The sequence below is a fragment of the Monodon monoceros genome, unplaced genomic scaffold (assembly GCF_005190385.1).
Source record: "Monodon monoceros isolate NGI ecotype Baffin Bay Population unplaced genomic scaffold, NGI_Narwhal_1 Super_Scaffold_18, whole genome shotgun sequence".
Lineage (NCBI taxonomy): Eukaryota > Metazoa > Chordata > Mammalia > Artiodactyla > Monodontidae > Monodon > Monodon monoceros.
In genome coordinates, this window is record NW_021703774.1 from 143,018,879 (window position 1) to 143,029,123 (window position 10,245).

At 52.3% G+C, this 10,245-nt stretch overlaps 1 protein-coding gene across 2 annotated transcripts; it reads right to left on the bottom strand.

The window, feature by feature from the left end:
• Nucleotides 1-2,195: 2,195 nt before the first annotated feature.
• Nucleotides 2,196-7,677, bottom strand: TSPAN1 (tetraspanin 1). 2 transcript variants are annotated; one of them, XM_029229617.1, is made up of 8 exons: nucleotides 7,645-7,677; nucleotides 6,812-6,944; nucleotides 6,315-6,379; nucleotides 3,741-3,947; nucleotides 3,255-3,353; nucleotides 3,023-3,178; nucleotides 2,840-2,923; nucleotides 2,196-2,652 (listed from the first exon to the last, which is right to left on the bottom strand). In XM_029229617.1, the coding sequence occupies exons 3-8, from the start codon at nucleotides 6,369-6,371 to the stop codon at nucleotides 2,605-2,607; spliced, it is 651 nt and encodes a 216-aa protein (XP_029085450.1). In that variant the 5' UTR covers nucleotides 6,372-6,379; nucleotides 6,812-6,944; nucleotides 7,645-7,677; the 3' UTR covers nucleotides 2,196-2,604. The 2 variants fall into 2 exon arrangements, with proteins under 2 accessions (XP_029085450.1, XP_029085449.1); XM_029229616.1 differs by lacking the exon at nucleotides 7,645-7,677 and adding an exon at nucleotides 3,453-3,527.
• Nucleotides 7,678-10,245: the final 2,568 nt, after the last annotated feature.

The window sequence follows — 10,245 nt, forward strand, 5'->3', positions numbered from 1 at the left end:
TGTGTGTGTGTGTGTGTGTGTGTGTGTGTGTGTGTGTGTGTGTGTGTATGTGTATGTGTGAGAGAGACAGACACACACAGAGACAGAGAAAGAGAGAGAGATGGGTAGGAGAGAGGATGGTCATGATGGATGATGGGTTTTCTTTACTGTCCTCCACAGGTTTATCTTCCATTTGGGGCCATTTGGCCAGCAGGGGATGCCCAAGTCTCAAACTCCAATGTTTTTACCCTAGAATAACAGAGCCTGACCTTTGCCCCACCCTACTTGGGGCTGAGCTCAGAGCGGCCACCCTATACCCCATTCCCACTGTTTAATTAACCATCAGGCTGTTTTCTGCCTAGCTCGTGTCTGGGCCAGGGCACCTGTCCCCAAAAATGGAGCAAGAGAGAGCAAAAAGGGATACCTGGGGATGGGGCGGGGCGGTGATAGAGAGCAGGTGAGTATAGTGGAGGTGGGAAGGAAGTGGATGAGACAGAGCTGAATGGGCATCATTCAGGAAGTGAGGACTGGGCTGCAGGTGGAGACATAGGAACAAGGATGTCTATGGTCCTTAGGGTACTTTGTATGCAGACTCCATATCTGGGCATTTTTCTGGAGAAAAGCCATCATTTTCATCAGATCACCCAACCAGTGATCCAAAGAAGTCAGGAAGATCTAAGTTAGTCACGCTAGCACCAGAAAATGGATGAGATTGTCCAGAGGAAGTGGTTGAGATAGCCCAAGGCACAGGGCATGACATTTAAGGAATCTGTGAAAGACTTAGGTTCAAGAGAGTAAGTGTAGGACACTTGGAGAAGGGGTCTGCCTGCAGAGCCCTTGCAAAGTGAGCCTCATGAGCTCCTTATATAGAGCCTTGGCCAGGGAGGCAGGAGCTGGCTGGAGCTCTGCCCTGTCACCAGCTCTCTGCCCTTGCCTCTCCAAGCGGTGCCTGGAACCCCGCTCGGAGATGGCACGGGTGGTGTGTGGCTTCAGTGTTTGCTGGAGGTAGAGATAGCTCTTGAGGTGCCACAACAGCCAGGTTGAGGAACAATTAGCTCATAATGAGGTGGAGGAGGCCCACCCAGGGCAGACAAATCCCTTGTAGCCTCTATATAGGTGCCTGGGGGTGGGGTAGTGTGAGAGGCATAGAAAGGTGGCAAAGGTGGGAGGGGGCTAAGTGCTCTACCTGCCTATCCTCCCAGCAGGCTGCTGATCTGGGCCTCACAGACCAGCTCTCAGGCACTGCACTGCGCTGGCTAGGTCGCAGTTCCTTTTTGGATTCACGAGGGGTGATGGATCTGGGTTGCCCTAGTAAAACCTGGGAAGAGGAATCTAGGGCTCAGAGGCAAGCAAGGAGGACTGGTTTGCCAGGCTGGGCTTTGCTTGGTAGTAGACACCATATCCTCTGGCCACAGCCTTCCACCCTAGTGCTATGTCTCCTGCAGCAGCAATCAATCAGATCTATGTCTGGGACATTCTGGCCTAAAAGTAAATCATGTTCCCATGTCAGCCAGGATCCCACCCGGCTCTGGAGTCAGATGTCCTGGACCCACATGCAGTCTCAGGTCTTCATGGGAGGTTGTGGGCCTGGAACAAGTCACTTGGCCTTTCTAGGCCCAGTTTCTGGAACATGGGGGTGGTTAAGACTCGATAAGAGATCAAATCTATAGAGCCCTGAGCAACCAAGACCGAGAATAAATGAACTTCTTTCTGAAATCCCTAAAGCAGGGACAGGTCGGGGGCTGTGCCTGCATGAGAAGGGTAGGCAGCTTGGGTCCCCTGATGGGGGCTTCTGGAGGGCTTCCCAGAGCCTAAGGAATGACCCTCTTCCATCGCCCTGGCAATATTTCTGCTCTCCCTGCCCCCACTTGGGCACAAGCTTTTTATTTTCATAGCTTTCCAGCCCAGTGCTCCTACCCAGGAGAGGGCAGTTTCAGGCCAAAGTCCTCGCACATTATAGGACTGCAGACTGGCCCAGCCCCTGCTTCCTCCCTCAGTGTCCTCTTGGCCATCCTTGCTAGGCTCCCTCCCAGGCCTGGCATCTGAATGAAGGTGAGAAATGGCCACCCACCGCCGTGCTACTTCCATTCTGCTACATTTCTAGGAGCCTTCTGAGTCAATAGCCCCACAGGAATCTGAGGCCAGTTGAGGCATGATGGGGTCCCTCTCCTGAAGGATACACAAAAAGAGTCCAAATGGAAACATTTTAATGGGTTTTTGAATTCTGAAGTGCTTTCTACACATCTGCCTGGTGACTGCTGATCTTGCATATGCTCGTGTTATCGGTGCAGTGCCTTTAATCCCCCCTGTGGAGTACTGGGATCACCAAGAGCACCCCACCCCCTGGCCTGAGAGGGTATCAAGGGTTTAAGAAACAGACTGGAGGAATGGGCAAGAGGATTGGCTACCTTAGAGGCTCTGAAATAGGTGGACCCCAACATCACCAATGGAAGGACAAGTCTGGCACAGGTTCAAGGGGGTGGTGCCTATTTGGCCCCAGGCCCACTCCAGCCCAAGTGACACTGTTAAATCCTGTCCCCACGCTGATCACTGCCTCTTGGCAGTGCTGGGGTGCCTCTTCTCAGTTCCTGTATGGCAGCAGCAGTGGCAGAGGCAGAAGCCGACTTATTTCAGATTGCAGTACAGATACATGGACACAATCATGGCAGCCAGCTGATGAGAAAGGAACAGGCAGAGAGGAAGAAACATGATCAGGGTCCTTAAGCTTTAGTCCCCTGGCCCCCAGACGTTCGACATGAAGCTTTGTTAGAAGTCTGTCTCTTCCAGAAAGGCCTCAGACATGGGTCAAGCAGCCCTGAGCCCATGGGGATATCCTGCCCCAACCTCCTCCCCTCCTTACCTCTAAGCCCCCAATTCCAGCTGCCACACCACCCACGGTAACTGCATTGGTTCTGATGTCATACAGAAGCTGATTGAAGCAACCCTTGGAGGGGAGAAAGCATCTATAGTCAGCAGCTGACCCCACTCACATTCAGCTCTCCGAGGCCATTAAAGCAGCCCAACCTCCCAGGCCAACCTATACCTCTACTTTCTGGTTCTGGGCCTCGACCCTAGTGCAGGGTTCCACAAATGTGCCATTGTCATGGTCAAAGCAACAGTATGGGGGAAAGACGTTGTTCTCTTTTTCATAGGGAGAGTCCTCAAAATCTGTGTAGTTGTTGAAGCCACAGCACTTGAGCTGAAGATGAGAAGAGATGGTCAGTGGGGCCTTGCTTATTTCTCCTCACCCCAAAATCTCTCCCAGCCCACCTTACCCCTTCCATGGTGGAGTTCCACACTTGGGTGAAGTCTTTTTGGGAACCGTACTCTTTCTTGATGGTGGGCACGACCATCAACGTCAGGAAGTTCTCAGCCTGGGTGGGGAAAGTCAGTGTTTAGGGCCTGGTAGGGAGGGTTGCCATTCGCAGTGCTTTGCCCAGTTGTTCCCGCCTTGCCCCATCCCCGCTCCTCACCATCGTGGTGTACACCAAGACAACCACGGCAGCTGCAACCTCAGCAGTGAAGATGAGGAGGAGGATGAAGAAGAACTGAGTGGAGAACAGGGATCTTGAGTTTTAGGGAGAGACAGTCCCCCATGCATTCCTTGCCCTAACCCACCCCCACATGAAAACAAGTCAGGGGCCCCCACTGGCTGAGGCCCCTAGAGTCCAGAGCAGGGCTTGGGGATCCCCAGGGCCTGGTGTCAAGGGTGAGGGACCCTGGGTCTCGGTTACGGGCCTGTGGAGCTGGGTTTGACACACCATCATGAGGGCACACTTGTTCTCAGTCTGGGCACCATAGCAGCCCAGGAAACCAAGAGTGAGGAGCACAGCGCCAGCTGCGATGAGGAAGTAGCCCACGTTGACAAACTCCATGGCACTGGATGATAGTGGCCCGAAGATCTTCATGAAGGATGGTCCATCGACTGACACCCAGATGCCCACTGCCAACAGGGCCACACCACACAGCTGGAGACAGAGAGGCAGACCTTGAAACAGTGCCATCAAACAGCTCCCTACCACACAACTGAGTTAGGGAGATGGGAGATGAGAAACTTCCCCCTTTATTGACTATGGAGTCTAAAAACTCATCCTGTAGGGAGGAAAAACATCCTTTAGAGCCAGAAAGATGGGAGCTGGAACATCCATAGCCAGCACCAGGCTGCACACCTAGGCAGATATAAATGGGATCAGGGATTCCAGAAATAGCTCAAGGGTGGGGGGAGGGGCAAGGCTTTCCCTCACTGTTGCCAGGGTCATGCCACATAGCTAGGGGTGAAAAAAGTAGGTGAACATCCCCCCCAGCAGCTTCCCCCTCCCTCCCCCCGCCCCCCTCTCCATTCCCCCCTCCAGGTGCCTGGAACAACTGTCCTCTGATAGGTGGGAACAGGGGGGTGGGAGCCTTGAGCAGTCTCCACAGTCACCATAGCAACAGAGGCGTGGCTGAGGTTTACACCTGCTCCCAACATTGGAGAGGGCGGTGGTGAGAAGGGATACCCACGCCAAGGCCCCATTTGGCTCCCCTCCAGAACCAGCCTAGACCTCTCCTTGCCACCCAAGTGGAAACTGAGGCACCAGAGAGGAAGTACAGCCAGAGCTCTTAGAGGCTCTCTGGCTCAACCCCCAGCTCAGAGGGAATCCTGAAGCCTAGACTGGGGAGGAGGGCACTGCCCAGTTCCCACAGCTTAGAGCAAAGCCTTTCTGATCCAGAGCTTCAGTGGATAAATCAGCCTGACGCTGCCTAGGTAGGTGTCCAGTCCCTACTTTCTGGCTATGGAAACTGAGGCTAGAACCAGGAATGAGGTGGCAGATTGTGGGTGGATCCCAGCATGTTTGCCCAAGGACAGAAAGCTGGGCTTTTAGCCTACAGGGTCAAATTTCAAGGAGTCTGAGGCCTGCCCTGCCCAGTCTGGCGAGGCAAGGGCAACAGAAGCAGAAACCAAACCAGATTTGCCTTTAACCCCCTCGGACCAGAGCCCCTGCTCTCCAAATCCCTGCAATCCTGTTGCCTTCTTCAGATACATGGATAAAGTCTAGTTCCCTGAAACCAGAGGAAGCCCAAGGCACAGACCACATCGGAGTCAGAGTTTACTCACCCCCAGCCCAATTCCTCCAAATTCATCTATACTTCATGTCTCCATTTCCTCCCCTTTCACTCACTCTAACCCACTCTCATGTGGCTCCAAGGTCTCTGGTGACATGGGCTTAGTCATGGGTGGATCCTCTTTGACTTCCCTGATACCTCGTTTGCTTCCTGCTGCTCTTTCTTCATTTGCTTCCTGGTGGCCATTTCCCTGTTTATCCCTTGTAAGCTGAGTTTCCTGGAGTTCACTCTCCCTGAGTGCTCTCACCCCTCCCATGGCTTCAACAATCACCTATGGGCACATGACTTTCACATATCCTGAGCTGCAACCCCACTGGGTACACAGCTGCCTGTGAGATATCCCCCAGGTTGTTCTTGCCAGAGACGTGGTCATCATCTCCAAGATGATGTCTCCCTTGCCCCTTCTTCCATCCCTTAGCCACCATCCAAGGGCTTTGTCCTTTGTCCAATTTGTCCATTTCTGCCCATCTCTAGGGTTCATGCCTCATTGCTCAGCTTCCTCAAACATGCCCTATATAATCTGTTCCTGGTTTTCTGAACAATATCTGATTTCATTGCCTTTGGGCCTTTCTGCATGCTTTACCAGCCCCCTCACTCAGTGCAAATTCCTAGCCTCAGCTATTTCCTCCTAGAAGTCTTCTCTGACCAGGCAGGGTTCAAGTCCCTCCTATGGACCCCTGTGCTAAGACCACGTATACTATGTCGAAACTGTCTGCTTATCTGGCCTGCTGGACCTGAGATCCCCAAGGGCAGAGAAAGGGCTTGCTTACCTGTCACCCCAGCACTCAGCACAGGGTCTTAGGCAATGTGTTTGTTGAATGAATAAGGGCTGCTTGCAGCTAACACTCTGTTCCGATGTCTCTGGGCCTTCTGTGCTTTTGGTTCCCCATCGTACAGAGGCCACTGAATTTCCTTCCACACGAGGTGACCTTGGGCAAACCCCTTCCCCTCACTGGGGCCCCAGCCTGTTAGCCTACTCTGCCCTGCTGTAAGCCTGCCTGAGCTGAAGCTTCCTGGAAGGGAGAGGATGCCCCTAACCTTCTCCACCCCAACTGTGTGGCAGCCAGGCTGCTACTGGGACCAGGACTCAGCATTTGGGGAGACTTCTGCACCTCTTCAACTTGCAGGAAGAGTCTGGGCATAGCAGTCTCCTCTTCCCCAGTTCAGGCTCTGCTCAGGTTAAGACCTACTCCTATAGGGAACCCTAAAGAGCCCATAACCCCGACACTTACAAAGATGAGCATATTGAAGAGGATCATCATGGTCTTAATGAAGCTGAAGCACTGCATGGTGGCTCCTGGGAGGCAGATGTGTGTGTTAGGACCTTGCTCCCTGCCCCCACCCCCAACCTGGGCTGACATACCAGACTCCAGCATCCTGGACTCATATAATCACCAAGCTTTTCCTGCATCTGGACTCTGACACCTCAGGACTTTTCCCAATTCCCATCCTGACGCTCCTATCCCTCTGTACTGCCCAGGCCCTCTACCAACACCTGGCACTCTGAAATCCTAACATCCCAGGTTCCTCTACTGGCACCCCAAGCCTGACTCCCACACTACAGGGTCACTCCATGCCCTTCCCTGGCACCTGTGTATCCTGGGCTTTCCACTCCCCCCGAAACCAATCCTAGACTCTTCCAAGACCCTCCCCATGGCCCTTCCAGCTCCCCAAACCTGTTTCCAGATTGATTTCACTTCACGGGATAGTCTCTATCCTATGCCATCACCTGTTCAGGGTTCTTGGTAGTGAGTTCTGAGAGAGGGATCTGCTGAGGCTCCAGAGGGAACTGCGGCTCCGGGGAACTGCCACTGAGTGGGCAGGCGGGGAGACGGAGCTGGCTCTCACACAGCACTGCTCACCTGTGGGCGGGGCAGGTGCTTTAAAGGCCTCCTTCTGCCCGCCCGCCTACCCCACACGCAGCCAGTCCGCCTCCTCCAGCGCCTGCTGCCCCCCTGCTGCCTGGCGCTCCGTCCTCACAGCCCCAGCCTCCTCGGGGCTCCTCCTGGCATCGCCAGCCATGGGCAACGCCCCTCCTGACCTGAAGGAGAGAGAGGTCTGGGGGTGGGGCAAGTGGCCCCCCAGAACTGTGTGCCCTCCACCACGGCAGCGCACAGGCACTTCCTACCCTGCACCTGCTGATACTGTCGTACACACCCTGCATGCTCGAGGCACGCACATCTGCCCAAGCTGTATATTCAGACACACACACACACAAACACCTCCTAGCGCTCTCGAATGCACACTCACACACGCACACACACACTCTGAACTGTGTGGACTGACTCCCAGCAACAATCAACAGAGCAACATCTGAAGTACGTACTGAAACACTCTCTCTCTCTCTCTCTCTCTCACACACACACACACACACACACACACACACCCACGCAGACATGCCCACACATGCTTTCAAGGCAACGGCCAAGGCTTGGAGTTTTCTGCCCCCTCCTCTGAGCGGAAAAAGACTCCTAATCTTCTAGTCTTTTTCTCTCCACAAAACTTCAACCCCACACCATTGTAAAGCAATTATACTCCAATAAAGATGTTTTAAAAAAAAACCTTCAACCCATCTTTCTCCTCCCTGAGTCTTTCCTCCTCACTCTTCTCCCTCCCCACCCTTTCTCTCTCCTCAGTCCTCTCAGCACTCTGCATACACCCCTTCCATTCCTGCCAGCAGGGGGCACCATGGTCCCACAAAAGCACTGCCCCCATCCCTCCCCCGACCCCTCCCCACCAAGTTCTACAGCTCGGTAATCCCCATCGTCGTCAATCCTTCCGGGGCTGCTGGTCCTGGAGGTCGAGGTGCTGGGAAAGTTCTGGCTTTTAAGTCACTCAGACCAAGTGCTCGAATCCTGGTTCTGTTGCTTATTAGCTGTGTGACCCTAGGGGCATTTCTTAGACTTGGGTTTAAGCCTCTGTTTCCTGGTCTGTATAACAGAATAGTTATGGGGTTTTCAAGTGAGATTTAAAATGAGATTTTTCTTCCCATTCTGGGACATAAGGGAATGACCACAGAGTGAAAAGTTCAGCATAAGGAGAGTCACAGCCAGAGGGAGTGTGGGATGGAAGATTTTTAAATTTGTTTTGTTTTTATAATGGGAGGAGGCAGTTGAAGAGACAGGAGAGAGAGGAAGGCTGTTAACACTAACATTTGTACATATCGTGTTTTAAATGCATAACTTATATAGTAAGTCTTTTTTCTCCTTTCACAACAATCTTATAAGACTCTCTTTTCGTCTGCTTTTTAAATATGGGGAAAGAGAGGCACAGAAGGTTAAGTGCACATTTCTGAATGAATGAATGCTCACAGAGTAGCAGGAGTTAAACGTCTGGGCTTTGGGCCTTGGCCATCCCAGATTTGAATCCCTGCCTGCCTCTAATTGTGTGAGCCTAACTGAGCCTCAGTTTCCTTGTACAGTTGATCCTCATTATTCATGGATTCCATATCTGTGAATTTACCCACTCACTAAAAATGATTTAAAACTCCAAACCAATACTCACAGCACTTTTGTGGTCATTCATGGACATGAGCAGAGCTGCAAAAAATTTGAGTTGTCTACCATGCTTGTTCTCAGCTGAGGTTGAACAGGGGGATGCTCTGCCTTCTTGTTTCAGCTCTCACAATGTAAACAAGTGTTCTTTTTGCGGCCTATTTAGTGTCTGTCATGTTTTTTGCATTTTTGTGCTTTTTGTTGGTGACTTTTCTATTAAAGACTCCCTCCAGCGTAGTGCTGAAGTGCTCTCTAGTGTTCCGAAGTGCAAGAAGGCTGTGATGTGCCTTATGAAGAAAATACATGTGTTAGATAAACTTCATTCAGGCAAACGTTGGCCATTTGTTGGCTGTGAGTTCAATGTTATTGACATCAATATATTTTAAATGAAGTGGCTTTAACAGAAACACAAATAAACTAGGTTATTGTTCAGTTGACAAAATGTTGTGACCAGAGGTTAGTATGAATCTAATCCTGTATTCCTCCTGGGAGCATTGGCTCAATATTTGCTAATACAGTGTTTGTGGTGACTTTATTAGGGCTAACTACCACGAATAACAAGAATCGACTGTATATGAAATAGGAATAATGACAGAATCTCCTTGTAGGTTTGTTGTGGGATTAGATGAGATTATGTTTGTAAAGGACTTGGCACTGTGTTTGGCACATAGTAAGTACTCAATAAACATTGTTAATGTGGATGAGTGAGAAAATGAGGGAGGGATTTTTTTTACTCAGAGTTCCTTTTTTCCAAGGGGCCAAGCTGAGGTTTTCTGGCTCTTTGGCTGGACCCATGGAGAGAATTGTGAGGGAGCCTGACCCCTAAGGGAGGGGCTGGGGATCAGGACCTGTAATAAACAGCATTACTCTTACATAGACTCTGTATGTCATAGAGGCCTCAGCTGCCCTGGCCAGTAGCACCATCAGGCACATGACAGAAGTTCCCTGCGCCCATGGGGCCTTCTCAGCTTGTCTGTGCCCCTTGGCCCCAGGGCTTGTTACATATTTATTTATTTATTATTTATTTTTGGCTGTGTTGGGTCTTCGTTGCTGCGCGTGCGCTTTCTCTAGTTGTGGCGAGCAGGGGCCACTCTCCGTTGCGGTGTGCGGGCCTCTCACTGCGGTGGCCTCTCCTGCTGCGGAGCTCGGGCTCTAGGCGCACGGGCTCCAGCAGCTGTGGCACATGGGCTCAGTAGTTGTGGCTCACAGGCTCTAGGCACGTGGGCTTCAGTAGTTGTGGCACACGGGCCCAGCTACTCTGCGGCATGTGGGATCCTCCCCGACCAGGGCTTGAATCCGTGTCCCCTCCATTGGCAGGCGGACTCCCAACCACTGCGCCACCAGGGAAGCCCGGCCCCGGGGCGTAATTTCCCCCTACCAGAGGCCAGGTATGGGCTGACCTCGGCTCCGGTTTCCCAGGATGTTTAAGTGTAGCCGCAGAAGGTACCGGCAGAAATCCCAAGGCCCAACTGCCACCACTGCAGCCACCAATCTTGCCACCATGGCCACGGATATCAACGACACCCACACTGCCACCACTGCAGCCACCAATCTTGCCACCATGGCCACGGATATCAACGGCACCCACACTGCCACCACTAGGGTGTGGATCCTTCCACTGCAAGGTTAGCCGAGGGCCCTGAGCCAGGGTGGGGGGTGAGAAAAACGG

Bases quoted from the DNA above. Each gene is read 5' to 3' on its own strand.
- TSPAN1 (XM_029229616.1), bottom strand. From the start codon at position 6,371: ATGCAGTGCTTCAGCTTCATTAAGACCATGATGATCCTCTTCAATATG. The intron at 3,354-3,452 runs GTGAGGAGCGGG...TTCCCCACCCAG, and splicing joins TCTTGGTGTACACCACGATG to GCTGAGAACTTCCTGACGTT. The intron at 2,924-3,022 runs GTATAGGTTGGC...CTCCCCTCCAAG, and splicing joins CCCAGAACCAGAAAGTAGAG to GGTTGCTTCAATCAGCTTCT.